We start from the raw sequence: 21,375 nt of genomic DNA, 5'->3' as shown, positions 1-21,375 counted from the left end.
GTGGTCGTTTTTTCAATCGTTCGTTAAGTACATAAGAGGAAGAGTAAAGACAACGCTGGGCATCGCGATTACGTCCTACTGAATTCTACTCTGATATAAATCTGATGCAGCCATTGCACTTTATAGATCGTGATAATACTTGAATGTTTTCCATCAAATCGTTTTGATTCGCATCAACTAAAATAAGAGTAAACGAGATATCTCGAGCGTACTAAAATGTAGAATAAAAGTACGATGGTTCCATATTCCGAGATCTTGATCGTGGAAAAATAAATGGAAGTAAACGCCTACCGTTCTCGCACATGTAGCAAAATAATGGTTTGGTTTGTGAAATTTGCTTGACTTACGTTGCCATTGCTAAAATACTGCTCCAGGTGCTTTTGACTTCGCCGGTATGAATTAAAAGTATATGCTATTAATCTCTGTCGATACTGGAATCGAGGGCCCAACCTTGAGATTTTTGGAGATAAATATCGGGAAGATGAGAACCACACTAAGCGAAGCTCACTAGAATATAATAAGGTATTCTGTAAATTAGTTCAAAGTAGTGCAAGATCGGAGTGGAGAATACAATAACTCAGAAAAGCCCAGAGGCAGGTCAATCCACATTCCAAAATGAATCAGAGACGGACCATTTATTTTCCTATCCTTCTGTTTGGTTTGTATTCCCTATTTTTATACACTTCTCAAGTATAGGCTAAGATCAAAAAGGCTTTCAGACAACAAAACATAAAAATGGTAAACTATTAATAACAAAAAGTGTGAACAATTAAAACACACATACTACTGGGAGCATCAAAGAGTACCGTGAGGTTGAGAAATTCAATGCTAAAACTTTGACAGTACCATTATTTTCTCTTTTTATAATATAAATGGAATTAAACAATAAAGAATATTTTTAAATTATACAAAAACTACAATAATTCTGGATTAAAGACCTAGAAGCTGAACGACATCGCCAACGCCTAAAGCACATCAACGACTAGTGTACCGCGGTGCTTCTAGTCAGAGTAGTCTCTAAAATGAGCTCCGCCTTATTACCCGACTTTACCCGGCTCTCGCCTCCTTTTTCGCTGGAAAATTCGATTTGGGCGATTTTCCACTCCTTTTGCAGCTTCGAGAGATAAACACGACTCTCTTTAGCCAGTTTACTAGTTGACCTTAGCTGCTATAGTTGCTCTACAAGTGCAAACTACACTCTACACCATTAGAAAACTATAAGGATGGATTCTGGTATGTTTCATTGTCATACAGGAGGTTTTACGAGGGTTTCGAGGTTTACTATGTGATCTGTCAGCACCAAGATTGATTATATTTGAACGATACGCTTTGCGTGTCATTCAATTGAATCAATTGACCTGATTACGATGATTTGTTTGACTTTGAATCCCCTCTTTGATCTTTGGCTTAAAGCCCCTATAAGTTACAGTGGATGACACGTGACTTACAACACACCATAAGGCTCAAGTACTAACTAATTACCACTCTTATAATATAGAAGTCGCTGCTCTAGTTATCGATAACGGTTCGGGTATGTGTAAAGCCGGTTTCGCCGGTGACGACGCTCCCCGTGCCGTTTTCCCTTCCATCGTCGGTAGACCAAGACACCAAGGTATCATGGTCGGTATGGGTCAAAAAGACTCTTACGTCGGTGATGAAGCTCAATCCAAGAGAGGTATTCTTACTTTGCGTTACCCAATTGAACACGGTATTGTTACAAACTGGGATGATATGGAAAAGATCTGGCATCACACTTTCTACAACGAATTGAGAGTTGCTCCAGAGGAACACCCAGTCTTGTTGACCGAGGCTCCAATGAACCCAAAGTCTAACAGAGAAAAGATGACTCAGATCATGTTTGAAACTTTCAACGTCCCAGCTTTCTACGTTTCCATCCAAGCCGTTCTATCTCTATACTCTTCCGGTAGAACTACCGGTATTGTGTTGGATTCTGGTGACGGTGTTACTCACGTTGTTCCAATTTACGCCGGTTTCTCTCTACCTCACGCCATTTTGAGAATCGATTTGGCCGGTAGAGATTTGACCGACTACTTGATGAAGATCTTGAGTGAACGTGGTTACTCCTTCTCCACTACTGCCGAAAGAGAAATCGTTCGTGACATCAAGGAAAAACTATGTTACGTCGCTTTGGATTTCGAACAAGAAATGCAAACCGCTGCTCAATCCTCCTCAATTGAGAAGTCTTACGAATTGCCTGATGGACAAGTTATTACCATCGGTAACGAAAGATTCAGAGCTCCAGAAGCTTTGTTCCACCCATCTGTTTTGGGTCTAGAATCCGCTGGTATCGATCAAACCACTTACAACTCCATCATGAAGTGTGATGTCGATGTCCGTAAAGAATTGTACGGTAACATCGTTATGTCTGGTGGTACAACTATGTTCCCAGGTATTGCTGAAAGAATGCAAAAGGAAATCACTGCGTTGGCTCCATCTTCTATGAAGGTCAAGATCATTGCTCCACCAGAGAGAAAGTACTCCGTCTGGATCGGTGGTTCTATTTTGGCTTCTTTGACTACTTTCCAACAAATGTGGATCTCAAAGCAAGAGTACGACGAAAGTGGTCCTTCCATCGTTCACCACAAGTGTTTCTAAGGTAATTAAGAAGATTACGTCTTCCATTAAATACTTTTATAAACTTCAAAATTCAATTGAAATATTATTATACTGTTACAATATGTTACAAAAGGATATATTAAATTATTCATAAATCATAGGATAGCCATTGGTATCATCGCCAAATATAACCATGGGGATCTGAAATCTAAGCGGGACCCTGAACCTTGGTAATTTGTTGTGATAGAATGAGATGATGCCTTGGTCGTTGTACGCTGCAACGTAGAGTGCATACTTGCTGTTGGTGCAGTAGTGATCACTGCAGATGACGATGAAATCAACGTAGTTTGAACTATGTCGCTCCTTGTATTGATTTGAATATCAGTAGGTGAGGCGAGTGTAGAAGAGGAAGACTTAGTAATTGCAATATTATCACTCGAGCTTTCTGTGTATGCTGTCGTGAAGCTTCTGTCTGATGGGACTTCAGTTGCAGCACCATTGCTGTTGGAAATCACCAAACCTGTGGCAGTCACAGTTGGCTCACTTGTGGAAGTACCTTCAATTTCAGCCACATTCTTGGTGAAGGATCTGGTTTCAGTTGAATCCTTACTCAATGAAGCAATTCTAGTAACAATGGAACTGCTGCTGGACGTTATGGTTGATGCTGGGGTATTGGTTAATGGGCTGGTCAAAGCAGAGGCAGAATCCTCGGTGTAGGAGGCATCTGAAGTTACTTCCTTGGTTGAAGAATCTGTTTCAGTCGGAACTGAATCAGTAGTCGATGAAATGGTTGCGGTAGCGGTTGGATCCTTGTTTGGTAGGCTGGTTTCAGTTATACCCCTGGTGAAGGATAAGACTGAAGTTGATGGCTTGCTTGAGAAACCAGATTCCGTCGCTGCTGTGTTTACAGCCAAATGACTACTTTTAACCGAGATTGTGCTGATAGAAGTGGATGTAATTAAAGTTAAATCCTTACTCGATAAACTGGTTTCGGTAGAGATTGAATCCCTAGTTAATGATGCAGTTGTTGAGGCAATGACAGGTGGTACTGTTTCCTGGCTTAATAAACTGATTTCGCTTGTGCTTGCGCCATTAGTGGAGGTTGAGTCGGATTTAGTCGAAGCTGTCAAAGCTGAGGCCGGAGTTGAAGGACCCATCGCGGTCGTGAATGGTTCGGTCACAGTTGAAATTGAGTGTTTGTTTGGCGAACCAGTCTCGGTTGACGAACCGAATCCAGAGACGCCTGACTCTTCAGTTTTGGATTCGAACTCACTCAAACTTGAACTCCTAGACAGCGATTGCATTGTGGTAGTTATTGGGATCCTGCAAGATGCCATGCCAGTGTTTGATGAAGCCATAGTAGAGCTTCTGATGGCATTTGAAGCTGAACTCTTGCTTGCTATACCAGTCTCAGTCCAACCTGCATCTCTAGTCAAAGAGGGTACCTCGGTCGATGCTTGATCCCGCGTTCTTGATGAGCCACTTTGAGGTTTCTTGGTAGTTAAATTTGTGACTGTAAAAGCCGAATTTGTAAAGTCGCTTGATGGGTTTGAGGCCTTGCTTGATGCATATGTAGTTTTTCTGGACGAGCTACCACTAATTGAGTAGGAGCTCAATGGCCTAACCGCTGATGATGATTGAGTGACTGAGGAACTTCCAAATGAGTCACGAGTAAACGAACTACTGCCAGTCGTGGTTGAGACTCTGATAGACTCGTCAGAGTGATGTGAAGATTGACTCTTGATCGAGTTGCTGGTAGTCGATGGACTGGCTGACGAGGCTAGCGAAGAGGCAACGGTTGTTGGAGTTTCAGTAGAGCGTTTGGTTGAAGAACGTAAAGTATCAGAAGAACTAATACTGGGCTGACTGATTGTTGTAGCAGATCTGGAAAAGGTAACGACTGAAGAACGTGCAGCAGAAGGAGATATAGAGGAGATCCAAACGGAAGAAGTGTCGGCGCTATCCCTGGTTAATGATCGCGTAGCGCTGGTTGAAGAAGATCTGGACGACTTGGCAGCCGAAGAAGTTGAAACTGAGTCCCTTGTCAAAGAGCCGCTAGCATCTGCTGAAGAAGCTCTCAAAGCAGAACTAGATGGTGCATCAACGGCGGAAGAAGACCTCAACGAGCTGACGGCTGATGAAGTTGCAGCAGAATCCCTAGTCAATGAACGACTAGCATCTGCTGAAGAAGATCTCAAAGAACTGACGACTGATGCAGTTGCGGCTGAATCCCTAGTCGATGAAGCACTAGCATTCGCTGAAGAAGATCTCACAGCAGAACTGGAGACTGAATGAGCAGCGGAAGAAGGTGTAGAAGAAGTGGCGACCGAAGAGCTAGCAATAGATGAAGTTGCAGGTGATGAAGATCTCACAACAGAGCTAGATGCTGTATTCCCATCGGAAGGACTGGATACTGTACTGGAAGAGCCAGCCAAGGACGAGATTGAGACTGAATTTCTGCTCACTGAACGAGTAGCGCTTGCTGATGAAGATCTCAAAGCAGAACTGGATGGTGTATTGACAGTGGAAGAAGACCTTGAAGCGCTGGCTATTGAGGAGCTTGCAACAGATGGAGCCGCTGCTGATGAGGATCTCACAGCAGAACTGACACTAGATGGATAGAAGTTGGAAGATGATGCTAATGAGCTAGCAACGGAGGTCGTAACCTGTGTTTTGGTCAATGATCCACTGTTTGTGGAAGACCCTTTAGCTGATGGCACGCTTGTAGCCGATGAGACAACAGCTGATGGACTGATGACCGATGACGGTCCAGTTGAACCGGTGTTGGAAGAAGTTGTAAGTGAACTCATACCCNNNTAAGATACCGTTCTTACAGTTGATTTTGCTGAATCAGATGATTGGCGACTTGATGAAGGATTAACCGTCGTATTTTGATAACGGGCAGAGGGAGTCTCAACAAAGTAGATCACTTCCTCTCCAACATATCCGCTCTGAGCTGGAACCGTCCTTCTTTCGGTGAAATAGGTACTTGTGAAGGCACCTTCCCATGGGGAATATACAGTTGTCGAGTAGGTCACAGTATCCAAGTGAGTAGTACCTGCATTTTTTGAAGAACTAGAGTGTGATGTAATTATCTCTGTATCTGATGGGGTAGAAGGTTTTGTTGTGGAAGTCCTCTTCGAAGAATCAGAGGAACTTGGCAATTGCTTTGCTGAACTCTCGGTTGACAAAGAGGTGGCTGCATTTCTACTTGAGTCTGTTGATGGTTTCAGATAAGAACTGGTGGAAAAATATTCACCGGTTTTGAGAGATGAGCCAAAGGTGACGGATGGTTCTTTCATATTGCTTGAGAAAGTGGCATCCGAATCTTTCGTAGAGAAGCCAGGTGATGCTGAGCCTGGGCCACTTGAGCTGGCAGCCGCCGAAGCAGAGGTTGAAGACTTCTTCACACCGCTCGACGAAGTGGCTGCTGCGTTAGAAGATGAAGGGCTCTTTGCAGACGCCGACGAAGTGAAAGCTGAGCTGATAATCGAAGATCTAACTGGAGAACCTGATGAGCTAGCTGCTGCACTAGAAGACGAAGGTCTCTTTACAGATTCCGAGGTAGTGACAGCTGAGCTGATGATTGAAGATCTCATTGGAGATGCTGACGAGCTGGCTGCTGCGTTAGAAGACGAATATGACATCTTAAAAGAGCTCGAGAAGGTGGAGACAGAGTCTTTACTAGATGTTCTTAAAGCACCAGAAGATGAGCTAAAGGCTGAAGATCTCACCGGAGAGCTTGATGAGCTGACTGCAGCACTAGAAGATGACGATATCTTTGTTGAGATCGAGTCTTTTGACGACATACTAGATGCCATTGGAGCTGCAGAGGATGAGCTAAAGGTTGAAGATCTGACAGGAGAGCCCGATGAGCTAGCTGCCGCACTAGAAGATGACGATCTCTGAGCAAAGCTCGTAGAGACCGAATCTTTCGACGATATACCAGATTTTGTTGGAGCTGCAGAGGAAGGGCCAGTGATCGAAGATCTTTCAAAGGAAGTAGATGAGATCGCTGCTTCGCTTGAACTCGAAAGTTTCTTTGAAGAACTTGAGGAAGTGGCAGCTGAGCTGATGATTGACGGTCTTACTGGGGAGCTCGACGAACTGGCTGCTGCGTTAGAAGAAGACGAAATCTTTGCAGAGCTCGAAATGCCAGCTGATAGAAAAGATGAACTGCTTTTGGTTGCAGAACCACTTGTACCAGTCGCAGAGCCATGTTCGGTGTTCGATGAAGATGGTTGCAAAGAACTAATGGTTGAAGCTGTTGTACCCGAACTCCTGGAAGTAAATCCACCTGGTCCCAGCGAGGACTGACTACTTGAGATTCCACTTGAAATTGATCTTGTTGAGGTAACTTCTGAAGATCTCACAGAAGACGTAGAAACAGAAGCAGTCGAAGGAGTTTCCTTGCTTGAAAAACTCAAACTAGTAATTGTCGTGGATGAAGGATTTACGCCGCATCTCGCCTTGTAGTTCCAGACAAACCCAGGAAAATCAGCATACGAACGACCCCAGAAATCGGCCAGATCACAACCACTGGCCAATGAAAATGACGTTTTACCCCATTTCCACTCCTTGGCATACTGACGTGCCGGTCCAAGGACATACTCGAAGTCTAACTTGAAGTCTGGCATCCAAACACGCCCGAATAAATCCGGCCTGGAATTTACTACAAAAGTCGCAGTAAAATCAGTAGGATTGTCAATCTTATTAATTCCCTTGTCGCAATGGTGCAGTGGAACAATTCTATCTGGACCTCCGATATTAGAGATCGACAACGAGTACAGAAACTTGAGCGGGATTTGCTTGTCACCAACGACATGGATTGTTACTTCGTAACTATCTTTCCCCAAATAATTCACACCAATTACATTCATGTCATAATTCATAATCCCATAGTATGTACTACGCCATTTGAAATCGAGTCCAGGGCACGCATTTCTAATACACTCTTTATTTCCCCAGTGTCTCTTTTCCAAATCAGATACCGTAGGTACACATAGGCATAATTTGACCAATGCTAATAAAATAAGCCAAAATTGTGATATAAGCATTTCTGTCTTATTTTTTTTTACTTGATGAGCTACAGGCACATCAATTTCATCTCTCATCACCAGAAAGCTGTACTCTTAAATATTAACTGCAACCAAAACTCTAAGTTTCTCACCTTTCATTATCGGCTACAGAAAATTGCAGCCTCTGTTTCTTATTCTGTCACAACCTGACAGATGTTCAGGTTATACCGGCTAGAAACCTTAAGCCATTGCCTCTTCAGGCGCTATGTCCTATTGTGTTGCTCACTTGACTGATCGGCAGGCAATTGCACAAAACTTTTCTAGACCGATAAGATCTTTCGTTGCCTAATGTGGAAGCAAGCATTTGGCAGAAGAAGCTTTTCTCTATTGTCTAGCCGCCGTGGTCGCAAGGGAAAAGAAAAAAAGAAGATCTTCTTCTCCCGATTAGTACGTCAAGAAAAAAAATCATCCCGATTCGGGAATTTTGTCCTCGAGCTTGCCTGAAAGGTTCTTAAAAGTTGCCTCGCGTAGCCCAAAAGGGGCGCGTGCCTTGGAGAGGCAGTAGGCTTCTGGAAGTCTTTCCTGTTAAGGAAACATCACTACAATAGCGCTGTTGGGACAGTTTCCTTCGTTCGTGAGCTCAAGAAGTAATGGCCCATCCACAAATCACGGTTGGCCAATTGATTACTGTACAAGTTTTTTTTTTATTATTTTTGTACTGTTTCTGGTGAAGAATATAATCTTTTTAAAATTACTTAAATGGCCCAATGAGTAAACGTTAGTGGTCAACCTAGGCAAGGAGTACTAGTGTGCATTTGACAGTTTGGGCAACGTGGGGACTTCAATCGATGATTGGACGTCTGCATTGAGCATTCCAATGGGTTCAGCTCCGCTTGTTGATTCGTTGTCGGACTCGATTGGTGTCTTGGGTTGTTCCTCTTTTATTAGGTTCTTTTCGTATAGAGCTTCGATCTCTTTTGAGCTCAAATCCTTGGTATCGGGGAAAAATAGTAGTATTGAGAGCGCGATGATGAACGTTGTAGATCCCAGTAAAATGAAAGTGCCCCAAGTTATGGATGCCATCATGAGGGGGCCGAGTAAAGTCAGGATGAAATTGGCGGCCCATCCGATTAGCATACAGACTGCTAGACCCTTGTGTTTAGCTCTTGCCGGCAGTATCTCGTTTGTATAGATCCATGGTGTGCTGGATAATGTCACTGTGAACACTGCTACAAACAAAAACGATAGACCTAGTACGAAAGGAGCTGCCTGATTGTTGATTGACCATACTAAAGATTTGTTTCCGTTGATCGGGTCCACTTTGTGCCCATTTGTGGCCATTATAATGCCAAGGGCAAACATGATGATACTTAGCGGGAATGCACCCGCCAAGGTAAGATCTTTCCTTCTAACATGGTCCATGACAAATATTGGGAACAGGCCAAAGGGCACATTGATGATATATGGCATCGAAGCGGCTACGAACCGAACTGTGCCTTTTAATCCCACCATATCACAGATAAATATGATATAGTACATCAGGATGTTAATCCCACTGAATTGCACTAGCAATTGTAAAGTTGAGCCCATCAGGGTTTGCCTCCAACAATTCGGACCAAGTAAATCTCTGTACCTAAATCCATCTGTTTTAGCTCCGTGAAGACAGGCCAGTTCTAGTTTATTGTAAAGAGTTATCTTCCGCGTCTTACTCGTTTTGTTAAAATGGTTAGCTAATTCGTTCTGTACAAACTCGGCCTTGACGTAATCACCTTGTAAGGTGAGCCATTCTGGTGATTCAGGTAGCCATAAAGTGGTTATCATTGTTGCAATTGCAGGTATCATTTCAAGCCCCCAGGCTACTCTGAAGGATAACGGAGACCCCAAGAAATTCAATCCGACGCACATATAATAAACTGCCAACATTGCCAAAGAAAATGCGAACTGCACAAGCGCCATTGTCCTCCCTTTCCGATGCTTTGGGATAATTTCGCTGATATATGCGGCAACAAGTATTGAAAACATTCCAATAGCGAGGCCCTTGATCCATCTAGACAAGACCACCATCCACAACCTAAACGACAATAAGCCAATTAAAGAACCCTGAATCCACAGAGCTGAGCCAATGCGAAACAAGCTGACTCGGCCAAAATACCGAGCAAGACCATTGTACAATAGACAACCGAAAAGCCCTCCCATGGGGCTCGCCCCAGTCGCTAAACCTTGCATTATGGGGCTGGGATAATTAAAATATTCTGCAAAATGATCCTTGCCCAAAAACATTGATAATGAAGGTATATCCATTCCCATAATAAATCCACAAAGGAACGTTATTCCTGTAATTTTAACAGCACTATAAATGGGCTCAAACATTTTTATTTGATTATTAAAAATTGCTTAAGCCTATAGTATAGCCGTTGTACTTATTTAAAGTATCAGAAACAGTATTTAGATACTATCTTTCATTTACTATAAATTAAATATCTAGAAACGTCACAAAATCGATCTCTGACATTTATTTTTTTTAAGTTCTCGCCGTCAACAGACAGTCCCCGACAAAATAGCAGTGAGAAGACCCGGAATAATAGAATACAGGTAGAGGGTTAAAGACTAATTGAAGTCTCAAAGACGGATTGAATGTTTTCTCTAGCACAACGTTTCCAAACTGTCTCCAATCAGGTTGTTACCTATGCCTGTTTCATAGCTGCGTTTGTCGCAATTACTTCATGGCTTCAACTCGCTCAAAATGATGCATTCTCGATACCCGCAACGATTAACAACATCCAGCCATCGATCAATGTGAGGACATCTAGGTACTACGGTTCACAGAATGGGAAACCCAAGCAAAACTCTAAAATTGTTTTCGATATTGACGCAGATCTATCCTCGTTGTTCAATTGGAATACAAAGCAGATATTCGTGTATCTGACGGCAGAGTACAGTGGTTCTGAAGGCCGTGATACGTTAAACGAGGTCACTTATTGGGATAAGATTATTACTAGCAAGGATGATGCGCAATTGAGTTTACATAATGCAAAATCCAAATACAGTGTGTGGGATCTTGAAGAGAAGTTTGATGGCCGGGAAGCTAATTTCCAATTGAAATGGAACATCCAGCCTTGGGTTGGACCATTGATCTATGGACAAACGGAAGGGAACAAAACTATCACATTCCCAGTCATTGAGAAGACTCAAAAGAAGGTAAAGCAGAAAGTAGTTTGAATAACGATGATGAATATACAGGATTACGTGTCTATATTGGAAGCTATGTACTGATGTTATGTTTGAAGGGCAAGGTCGCCCTTGTTCATTCAAAATTGTGCGTGAAGCGTAACTCGCTTGCTCTGTCTTAATGCTGCAAAGTAAGAAGCATGATCGGCCTCAATCTTATCCCATCCATTTATATGTGTCCTTGGTTTCATCAAGTAGCTCTTCATGAAGTAAGGATAATCCTTGATGAAAGTTCTTAAAGTTCCTTCCAGATCCGTTAAACTCGACAAATAGCGATCCATGTACTCCATAGTCTTGGAATAAGTCTCAGCGGACAAATAAAGTGTAGGTTGAAAACTCTTTGGATCGGCTTTCTTCTGCCTCAGAAGCCATGATCGATTCGCAGAATTTGTTTCCTCTGCATGCCTCTTCAGTAAACGATATTTGTGTATTAGATTGAACCCATGAATCAGCTTTTCGTTGATGATTTGTAAACCACTTTCGATCGTCCGAGAGTCTTGGAACAGTTCTTTGACAGCCTCGTTCCAGGATAAGTTGTCTATCACGTACCCTTCGCTGCTTAACTTCTTTAACAGATCAGGAAGTAGGTAAATTTTTTCAGTAGCAGCTAGATGGCGAACTTTGTATACAAGAAGCCCTTTGAATAATGAGTTGAGCTTTTTGTTCCTAGTAGTAGCCGAGGGTGCTTTCATGAGCGCTTCAGCTCTAGCAATGTACCGTTCAAAAATGCTGTCAAACTCGTCCCACTGTTCTATCTCCGCGGAAACCACTAACAATGAACGCATGACGGTGAACTTACTATTGATAGAAAAGTCCTCTTTCGGATAAAACAAATGGCTGTAGTGATTTAGTAAGTCCAACGCTTTCATAGGGCTGTGGTATTTGGCGACGGCCCTCATGGGCCACGCGACTATCGATGGATGCAATTGACCAAAAGTAATATCAAGAGTCCTCTCGGCAGCGTTTTTCATGATTCGGTCTAACAGTTGTATAGATTGTTCCAGATCTCCTTGAGACCTCATTTGAACTTTGAAAGTTGCTTTGATCAAGTAATGTAGCACCTTGGAATTTACGGGGATCTCATTTTCGTTCATCTTTCTGTACAGATTGTGAATCCCTTCACGGAATGAAATTTTATCGTAAGCATCCATCAGTACCTGAAAATGGGTAACATCTGGCTTGATGGTGGGATGATTTAGCATCTGGTCTATCACTCTTTCTGCCGAATCGTAGTCCCTCTTTAGACAAACAAGGTATCTAAGCATGACATTAAAAAACTCCGAGTCGTTGGCCAACTTCAACTTAACAATCTTCCCGAACAACACCTCGCACTGATGCTGATCGCCCATGGTGGTATAAGCTTTTATAGCCTTGTTGAAAAGCGAGATGCGTCCCTCAATGTTATCTCGATTGTATTCATTGAAAAGACTAAGGGCCTTCTCCGGGTTTCCGCTTTCAATGTATACATCCATTAACGCTGCAACCGAGCGACTAGTGGGACGTATGTCATAGTGTTGTGTCATAACGTGAAAAAGCTCATGTGCAATCAAAGGATTCGTGAACTTGGCGCACATGTGTATTAAGAGGGCAAAATGTGTCTCTGAAATTAGGCTTACATCGCTCTCTGTAATCCTTTTCAGAAGACGTAGTGCACCTTCGATGTTGCTTAGCCCTCTGAATACCTTGAACATGAGAGTATATGTTGAGGAACTTGGCCGAATTGAGTACTTGTCAAATAGCTCAAACTGTGCGAAGCAGGCATTCAAATCTCCAACTTTATAGTGAGCATATAGGAGGGATTGGAGGACTGCGTAAGTAGGGAGCATATCTCTTCGAAGTAGTTGGGCATAGAGTTTTTCCACATTTTCTAATTCACCAATGGTGGCCATCGAATACATCACAATGCCGTAGTGCTTGATATTTGGCAACTCCCCGATATTAAATAATGCATTAAACTGGTCCCGCAGAGCGCTCCAATTTTCGAGCTTGGAGTGAGCAATAAGCAAGTAATCGAACTGAGAATGCTCATCTTGAGCTTCCGGATATGCTGAATGTGTTGGTTCCACTAAATTGTATTTCTTGAAATGGCAGTAACACTTTAGAATGCAAGTCAAATCTGATGACTCGATGGGAAGGTTGTTTTCAACTTTGTAATCCCAGATTGCTTCCGCCAGATCAAAGCTTCTGTTATGGGTTGATAGATATATTACTGTGCTTGCGAACTGTGACGTACTCGAAACTCCCTGTGCAGTCTTAATAATGTCCAAAGATTTTTGAAATATCTCTATTTCGTTATCTCGACTTTCTCGAAGCGTAAACATTAAAGTCTTCAAAAGTTTTCTTTGATGAGTGTAGTCTGTGAAGTTACAATGCCCGTTCAGCAATTTCATCCATTTAGCCCATTTAACTAGCGGCTCGGTTGGGTCCAGCCATTTTTCCTGCTTTGCCTCATCATGTAATAGAACATAAGCCGAATTTATGAAGTTTGTAACGGCCTCCTTCTGTGTGATAGAAAATTGTGCTATTACCTTGGACATTAGCTGGTCTATTAAGATAGTGTTTTTGGTTCTTAATAATGAATGCAAGTATTGTCGTAGCTCTATGAAAGAGACCTTGTCGACGAAGTCGTAAAGTCTTTCCTGAGAATAAAGATACCTCCGGCCAAATTTGTTCAGGTCTGGATAAGCTCGTCGATCAGAGAGGAAGTCGATTATGTATCTCCTCTCCTTATAGGACAGTTTTGGAGGCTCTTTCAAGTTCCCCATAAAGCAAGCGTTCAAAGCAGCACTATCTTGCTTATTAAGCGATCCATTTGAAGGTTTAAATAATATAGTCTGGATCTTTCTTGGAATATCGGGGCCCCAGTCCACCTTGCGGCATTGTCTTGCTAGTGGTATCGTACTTCGCAGCATGGGGATTATATTCAAGATAGCTGACTGATCTCCCACGATTGAGCCTCAATCACTATCAACAACTGCTTCTCGAGTTGAATGCGATAAAACAATGGGTATCTGGGATTTATCAGTTCCTAAAGGCGCCGATTCATTTCAAAGATTTTTCAGTTAAACGCTTTGAGAGCGCTCATCTTCAAATGAAATTCAACCTGTTGAAAGAAATGATCGATATAAAGAAGGAAAAGCATGTCACTATTAGACGCTACGAACTGTGCGGATCTTGAAGGACCATAGGTTACACTCCCAGTTACTTGAAATTATTCAAGAGGGAACGAAAGGTTGTATTTAGCTTCTCAACCAGTGTGGACAATACCTTCAAAGGGATTGAAACTCTTATTTCCAATCGTAAGAAAAATTGAAGTAACTTAGAGTTATCAATTGTAAGCCAGAATTGCTTTTACATGTAGTTCGACAGCCTAGAGTGACAGGTTGAGCTGGCGAAGTATATACTCAACGTATACACATGAATCATCAGAGATTCCTAGATCTTATTATATTTGACTGATAAATCAATTCTTGACTCCCAAGGGCCCCAACGCATGAACAGATAGAAGTGCCAAGAAGCACCATGTAGCACAGCTTTCTTAGTTAAAAAGGTCTCTGCTAGCGTTTCGCTTCGCATAGTAAAAAAATTGAAAAATTTCAGCTCATCGCTGCTCATCTCATCTCGAAAGTGCACTTTAAAGGGCTTCATTGATTCATTAAAGTTCGACACAGTATTGTCAAAGCATCAACATAGAAGGAATAAGACAACATGGCTACCGCAAAACAGCAACATAATAGAAAGAAGTTCACCAAGGAATATAAAGTCAAAGAGATCCAGAAGAACCTGACGCAGAAGGCAAGATTGAAAAAAGAATACTTGAAAGCTCTGAAAGAAGAAGGGTATTCAGTTCCTGAGAAAAATCATAATGGGAAGTCAAAAGATGAGATCAGAAAGTTAAAGGTAGGACTGCGAGAGAAAGGTCAGAAGAAACTGGACGAGAAGAAAGAAATCAAGAAGGAAAGGAAGAAAGAACAGCGAGAAGATGCTGAAGCACGTAGAAGAAAAGAATTGGAAGATATAAAACAAGTCAAGATCAAGATGGACGAGCGTGAAAGAAGGAAGAAGAGGCTATCTAAGAAAACGAGAACAGGTCAACCGCGTATGGGGCCAAAAATTGATGATTTACTAAGTAAGATCAAGGAGGATGATACTTATACAAGGTAGAATTCTCATCATCGAACCTCTTCTCAAAGTTGTCTATTTAGAATATACAGTCTTGGTTTACATATTTACACGACAGAAAAAATCGGAATGGGAGTTGAACTACTTCTTCTGGGATTGCTTCTTCTCAAATTCAGCGATCAACTCCTTTTGAACGTGGGCGCCCGTAGGTGCATAGTGGCTGAACTCTAGTGTGAACTCACCTTTACCTTGCGTAGATGCTCTCAATGATGTAGCGTAACCAAATAAATTACTCAAAGGACATTCAGCCTTAATGGTGAACTCGTCTGGACCATTATCTGTATCTTGAATCACTGCTTGCAACTTGTTCAAACTACCAATGACATTTCCTTGGAATTCATTTGAAGAAGTAACAGTCACGGTCATGATAGGCTCAAGAATGACCGGTTGACCTCTCAAAAAGGCATCACGGAATGCTGCCATGGTTGCAGTTTTGAAGGCCAATTCATTAGAGTCGACAGCATGAATGGCACCATCGTTGATCAGCATGTTCACACCAATGACCTTATGGCCGATCAAAGGACCCTTCTCACAAGCTTCATCGAAACCTTTACCACAGGCTGCTAGGTACTTGTCCGGGATACGGCCACCAACGACAGCGGTCTCAAAGGTGTTGTGTTTGTTACCTTCTTCCACTGGAGACATGGTACCAATAACTCTACCGAATTGACCAGCACCACCGGATTGTTTTTTGTGGGTGTAGTCGAAGTCAGCAGGAATGGTAATGGATTCTCTATAGGAAACTTGGGGCTTACCGGTTGTGCACTCAACGTTGTATTCACGTCTCATTCTTTCCACGTAAATTTCAAGATGCAATTCACCCATACCGGATACAATGGTCTCCTTGGATTCAGCATCAAACCTAACTCTGAAAGTTGGATCCTCCTTTTGGAAACGATTTAATGCTTTCGAAAAATTACTTGCATCCTTGGTCTTTGGGTGAATGGACAATGAAACGACAGCATCGGGAACGTACATTGAGGACATCGAGTAATCAACACTTCCGTCGGTGAAGGTATCACCAGAAGAACAGTCGATACCAAAAGTGGCACAAATCTCACCGGAGCCAACTTCATCAATATCTTCCATATCGTTGGAGTGCATTCTCACTAATCTAGAAACCTTCACCTTCTTACCGGTCTTAACATTGGTGATGTAACCGCCCTTTCTCAAACGACCTTGGTAGACACGAATATAAGTAAGTTGTCCGTATTGACCTTCTTCCAGTTTGAACGCTAGACCGACAAATGGCTGTTGAGCGGATGGGACCAAATTCACCTTAGCTTCTTCGTGAGCGATATCCAATGCAGTGTTCAAAACTTCGGATGGATTAGGCAAATAATCAACGATCGCATCGAGAACAGGTTGAATACCAGTGTTTGCAAGCGCAGACCCCATCAAAACCGGTGTAAACTTTCTTGCGATAGTAGCTCTACGGATAGCACCGACAATTTGTTCTGGATTGGGCTCTTGTTCGTCCAAGAATAATTCAGCCATATGATCATCTACATCGGCCAAAGCTTCGATCAAAACTTGTCTCTTTTCCTCAACCAAATCTTTCAAAGATTCTGGAACAGGGCCCCTCTCAATGATCTCACCATTATCACCTTTGTTGTACAAAGCAACACGATTAATGATATCAACTACACCTTCCAAGTCGGATTCCGCGCCAATAGGAACTTGCACAGCTGCAGCAGGAGTCTTCAATTTGGAGTTGATTTGAGCAATAGCTCTGAAAGGATCTGAACCCATACGATCCATCTTGTTGATGAAGGTAACTCTTGGGACATTATATCTACGCATTTGTACGATCAACTGTAACTGTTTGTCGATTGAACACCTGATACAGCACAAACAACCAAAACTAGCACCATCTAAGACTCGCAAGGCACGTTCCACTTCAATAGTGAAATCTATGTGACCTGGGGTATCGATAAGGTTGAAATGATATGGTTGTTTCTCCTTTTCCCACGAACAGTAAGTAGCAGCCGATTGAATTGTGATACCTTTCTCTCTTTCTAAATCCATAGAATCCATCTTAGCTCCGACATTATCACGACCTCTAACTTCGTGAATAGCCTTGATTCTACCAGTATAATACAAAACACGTTCAGTAAAGGTTGTCTTACCAGAATCAATGTGCGCCGAGATACCAATGTTACGCAATTTATTGGCTGCTTGAATATCAGATGGCTTTAGCTTATTAGCCATTTCATCCAAGACAACCTTCTCCTCCTCATAAGTGGATTGAGCACTAGCACTAGCATGGAAGCTTTTCTTAATGAGCAGCTGTCTCGTTAGATCCCGAGCTGGAGCCCGACATCTAGCCAGACTACTCAAAATGCTTGGATAGCTGGCACCTCTAGCAACAGAACAGTTGAGCAACATTCTTTAAACTCGCCCACCGTATAAGGATGCTGATCTGCCTTCCAGTAACTATCACGACTGATAATTTCAAGTTGTTCGAGCTAGCAGTTCATCTTGATCAAAATTTTTGCAAGATCGCTTCGTGATTAACCTAAGATATTTCACTCTATATATGCCTATTTTTGATGCTTTTAGTGCTTTAAGTGCTTTCAGTAATCCGGTGCTTCTAGTATGCAACTCCATTGGAATCCAGAACATTTTTGAGGGTATCGTAGACGGCCTGATCGTCTGGAATCGTTTCGGAAAGGCCGTAATCAGAAATGGCGTAAATTCCATACAGCGCCATCAGCGTCGATATGATGAAAGCGATGTATCCTTTGGCCTTAAATCCTGAAGGGAGCGGTTTTGGTTGTCTTGGTAAGCCGTCTAGGTTAAACCAGTCGTCAGAGTGACCAGCTGCATTCCCTTGGTTGGGAATATTTGCCGCAGAACAAACATCTTTGTAAGTTTTACTTAGAGTCTCCGCCTCCTGGACAGCTAGCGGATCTTCGATGAAAACCGCTCCTAAACCTTGTGTTAAATGCCAGTCAAGGTGGCAATGGAAGAACCATACACCCGGATTATCTGCCTTGAACCGTATTACAATGTGTCCACTGGGCGCGAGGACCACAGTGTCTCTTAGGACAGGATAATCAGGGAAGGGTGTCAAAGGAGCGGACTCGTTATATGGAACAGTGATGTCGTCTTGGTCCTCTTCAGGATAATCAGCCTCTGGCCTATACTCTGGTGACTTTTGAATAAGTTGGAAGTTATGTCCATGCAAGTGGAATGGGTGCTTCCCCGAATCATAGTTGTTTACCACAATTTCGATGATTTCGTCCTTTTGTAAAACATATGCATTGACGTTATCACCATAGATACGAGCATCTGTAGCCAGCTTACCAGAAGTTAAAACGGTGGTCAAAGTTGGGACCTTGGGATGAACATATGACACGCCATTAAACATAGCATAGTTAACACCGTCTCCAAGATTATCCAAGCTTAAGTTGAACGTTATTTGAGTGTCGTAGTGATCGAGCAGTTCGATATCGTCTAGCGGCCTCAAGTAAAACTCTTCGGTCGCTTTATCGAAATCGTCGATATAGAATGGCTCTGGTTTCTCATGATTTTCATTGTATGAGATTTGGTGAGTTCTGTTGCGAACCAAGTCTTTTGGCACAACATCTAACATCAGCTCGTCCATAATTTGCATAATGGCGAAATTCTTGCCTGGATCAGCCTTCTTAGCCTTAACCAACACACTCATCCTTTGACCGGTGGCAATATACAAGAGGTCTGTAGTGTTTGGTTTCACATAAACCCCGTCTACCTCCACAATTGTCATTTCATGATCCTCCAGTGAAACATACTGGGACACAAATAAACCCGAATTGATGAAACGAAGTAGATAAGTCTTTTCAGGTTCAAAGTTCAACGTAGCATTCAAAGTATTGTTGAAAAGCAAGTTTTGGGGAATGGGTTCTGCACCGGTTGGATTAAACCTTGAGAGAAACTCGTCCTGGACATCGTAATAAGGTTTCCAATAAAGATCGGAAAGTTGAATTGTCATATCCTCATCGTAGTGAAATGGTTCATCCTCGTCATGAATAATAAATGCACCTCTCATCCCATCACCGAATTGCGCACCAGAATGTGCATGATACCAATAAGTCCCCACCTGATCAGCGACTGTAAAGTTGTAGAGAAACGTCTGACCTGGCGATATTGGACACTGTGTAACCATCGAAGGCCCATCCATCTGAATCTTATTTCCATCACTGAGCCTTAGGAACATCCCATGGAAGTGAAGTGAAGTAACCGTATCATCTTCGAACCCGTTAGTCAAGTAAATCTGCACACGATCCCCCTTATTGACGTGAATGTCAGGAACAGGCCACTGGCCATTAAAACCAATCATTTTCTTAGGATGGACTCCATCAGGGTTCGCATCAACCCATCCTGTAGTGAAGTTGAAAGTGTGGACTTTGGCATCTACCACCGAACTGCAAACCAGAATCACCGCTACAAGCAGACCAAATATGGAACTGATCATTTCAGCTTTAGTGTATATTCGAGACTGCTGTAGAGACAAACTGTTATACTAACTTTTATTTTATTATATTCTTTCAGCCTTTTAGTGTCAAAATAGTTTAATCGAAAGTGCACCCCGCTTGGTGAATCCGCAGGAACTAGCCAACGCACTGAGAGGGAAAGGGTCCAGGTCTCATCATGGCGAGCCACCATTCCTTTACTTAAACTAAAAGAAGTGCAAGAGTCACCATTTACTATCAGATGCTCGCCACGAAGCTGAACCAGTAAAAGTATGCTTTCAACAATTTCAACACCTTAGCATTGCCTAAGTATTTAACGTGCTGTACATTGTCTGAGTTTAGCGTGTAAGCATGTCTGCTAGTATATATAATGCTATGTTTACTCGCGTTCCTTCATTCGGCGTAGTCTGGGATCTATCTCTTAAGTTTTGAATCCCTTCAAGTGAAATTATTGAGATATGATCCTCTATTTAGTATACCTCTCGAGTAACAAAAGCGACTTTCAAAAGTCTGCTGTATAATTCTATACTAGCTTGTTATTCGTCAGCTTGACTCTTTCTCCTTACCAGTAGACAAAGCTTTAGAGCTAAGAGACCTCTTTAAAATTATGCAGGTCTATATAATAAGAATCGTGAATTTTTGTTCACTGAGGCCCAGTGATAATTGTCTTTGTAACGTCTTTGGCGTGTTCGACATTGTGCTTATAAGCTTCGACCGCTTGTTCGAATGGGAAAACCTTGGTGATCAAGGGCTTGACGTTGACTTTACCGGTAGAAAGCAGCTTCACAGCATCGTCAAAATCACCTTCGTAGTATCTGAAACAGCCCTTAAAAGTTGCTTCCTTTTGAGAGAACTCATTGATGGGGAAGTTAATATTGTCCTTACCCATACCGACTTGAACAAAGGTTCCTCCTCTCTTGACCGATTTGACAGCAGCTCTGATGCACTTTTCAGCACCAGAGCACTCAAAGACAACGTCAGGGTGCAAACCACCTAGTGATTTAGTGACGAGACTGACCAGATCATTCTCATCGGAGTCTGGCTTAAACAAAACAGTGCGAGTAGCTCCAAACTGCTTGGCTTTCTCGAGCTTTGACTCAAAGATATCAACGAAAACCACATCCGTGGCACCAAACGCTTTGGCTACTGCACCTGCCAGTAACCCGACAGGACCTGCACCCAAAACTAGAACGGCTTGGCCAAATGCAGTGTTGGCTAAACGGTTAGCATGGACAGCAACCGACAGTGGTTCAACAACTGCACCTTCTTCGAAAGAAATATGATCCGCCAACTTATAGACGAAATCCTCTGGGGATAGGTAGTATTTAACCAAAGTCCCATCGTATGGTGGGGTGGCAGCAAAAGCCATATGAGGGCATAAGTTATAATGACCAGACATAGTTTCCTTGGAGTATCTGCTGGGCACACCGGGTTCCACAGCTACACGATCTCCGACTTTAACGGACGAGACTGCATCACCAACCTCTACAACCACACCAGCCGACTCATGGCCCAAAACCAATGGCGATTTTACAACAAAATCACCAATTGATCCTTGTGTGAAATAATGCACATCGGAACCGCAGATACCGGTTGCCTTAATTTGAATCTTGACGTCGTGAGGGTTCTTGATCTCGGGAATTGGACGAGATTCAATCTGGATGAGTTCCTTCTTTTCCAAAACTACTGCTTCCTGTGAGGCCATTGTCAATTCAACTAATCGTTCTTTGGTTAAACTCTTGATTGAACAGATATATTTTGGTCTTGAATAAACTCGAAAGCTTAAAAATGCCAAGAATTTCAAAATTGAGGGGCACCGAGGGGCAAGAAGTCCGAAAGAGGGAAATTCGAAAATCTCGAGTATGAGCTATGGAAGTCCTCGAAGGCTTGAGCGGTATAAGGTAATTAGAGCG

The 21,375-nt window shown here is 42.6% G+C and overlaps 9 protein-coding genes across 9 annotated transcripts; 3 read left to right on the top strand and 6 right to left on the bottom strand.

The window, feature by feature from the left end:
- Positions 1-1,223: 1,223 nt before the first annotated feature.
- ACT1 (actin) lies at positions 1,224-2,616 on the top strand (the record flags this gene model as incomplete). The annotated part of the gene is made up of 2 exons (XM_003680099.1): positions 1,224-1,233; positions 1,499-2,616. 2 exons carry the CDS (start codon positions 1,224-1,226, stop codon positions 2,614-2,616), a joined length of 1,128 nt encoding a protein of 375 aa, XP_003680147.1.
- Positions 2,617-2,732: 116 nt separating this feature from the next.
- On the bottom strand, positions 2,733-7,691 carry TDEL0C00460 (uncharacterized protein; the record flags this gene model as incomplete). The annotated part of the gene is made up of 1 exon (XM_003680098.1): positions 2,733-7,691. One exon carries the CDS (start codon positions 7,689-7,691, stop codon positions 2,733-2,735), a length of 4,959 nt encoding a protein of 1,652 aa, XP_003680146.1.
- Positions 7,692-8,399: 708 nt separating this feature from the next.
- TDEL0C00450 (uncharacterized protein) lies at positions 8,400-9,965 on the bottom strand (the record flags this gene model as incomplete). Its single annotated transcript, XM_003680097.1, has 1 exon — positions 8,400-9,965. The coding sequence occupies one exon, from the start codon at positions 9,963-9,965 to the stop codon at positions 8,400-8,402; it is 1,566 nt and encodes a 521-aa protein (XP_003680145.1).
- Positions 9,966-10,229: 264 nt separating this feature from the next.
- SPC3 (signal peptidase complex subunit SPC3) lies at positions 10,230-10,814 on the top strand (the record flags this gene model as incomplete). The annotated part of the gene is made up of 1 exon (XM_003680096.1): positions 10,230-10,814. One exon carries the CDS (start codon positions 10,230-10,232, stop codon positions 10,812-10,814), a length of 585 nt encoding a protein of 194 aa, XP_003680144.1.
- Positions 10,815-10,903: 89 nt separating this feature from the next.
- PET309 (Pet309p) lies at positions 10,904-13,735 on the bottom strand (the record flags this gene model as incomplete). Its single annotated transcript, XM_003680095.1, has 1 exon — positions 10,904-13,735. The coding sequence occupies one exon, from the start codon at positions 13,733-13,735 to the stop codon at positions 10,904-10,906; it is 2,832 nt and encodes a 943-aa protein (XP_003680143.1).
- Positions 13,736-14,531: 796 nt separating this feature from the next.
- Positions 14,532-14,987, top strand: FYV7 (Fyv7p; the record flags this gene model as incomplete). The annotated part of the gene is made up of 1 exon (XM_003680094.1): positions 14,532-14,987. The coding sequence occupies one exon, from the start codon at positions 14,532-14,534 to the stop codon at positions 14,985-14,987; it is 456 nt and encodes a 151-aa protein (XP_003680142.1).
- A 99-nt stretch (positions 14,988-15,086) lies between these two features.
- MEF1 (Mef1p) lies at positions 15,087-17,393 on the bottom strand (the record flags this gene model as incomplete). The annotated part of the gene is made up of 1 exon (XM_003680093.1): positions 15,087-17,393. One exon carries the CDS (start codon positions 17,391-17,393, stop codon positions 15,087-15,089), a length of 2,307 nt encoding a protein of 768 aa, XP_003680141.1.
- A 205-nt stretch (positions 17,394-17,598) lies between these two features.
- FET5 (ferroxidase FET5) lies at positions 17,599-19,464 on the bottom strand (the record flags this gene model as incomplete). The annotated part of the gene is made up of 1 exon (XM_003680092.1): positions 17,599-19,464. One exon carries the CDS (start codon positions 19,462-19,464, stop codon positions 17,599-17,601), a length of 1,866 nt encoding a protein of 621 aa, XP_003680140.1.
- A 641-nt stretch (positions 19,465-20,105) lies between these two features.
- On the bottom strand, positions 20,106-21,167 carry XYL2 (D-xylulose reductase XYL2; the record flags this gene model as incomplete). The annotated part of the gene is made up of 1 exon (XM_003680091.1): positions 20,106-21,167. The coding sequence occupies one exon, from the start codon at positions 21,165-21,167 to the stop codon at positions 20,106-20,108; it is 1,062 nt and encodes a 353-aa protein (XP_003680139.1).
- Positions 21,168-21,375: the final 208 nt, after the last annotated feature.

This window comes from Torulaspora delbrueckii, chromosome 3 (assembly GCF_000243375.1).
Source record: "Torulaspora delbrueckii CBS 1146 chromosome 3, complete genome".
NCBI lineage: Eukaryota > Fungi > Ascomycota > Saccharomycetes > Saccharomycetales > Saccharomycetaceae > Torulaspora > Torulaspora delbrueckii.
The sequence above is the reverse complement of the archived record's forward strand: the minus strand, read 5'-3'. Positions and strand labels throughout refer to the sequence as shown.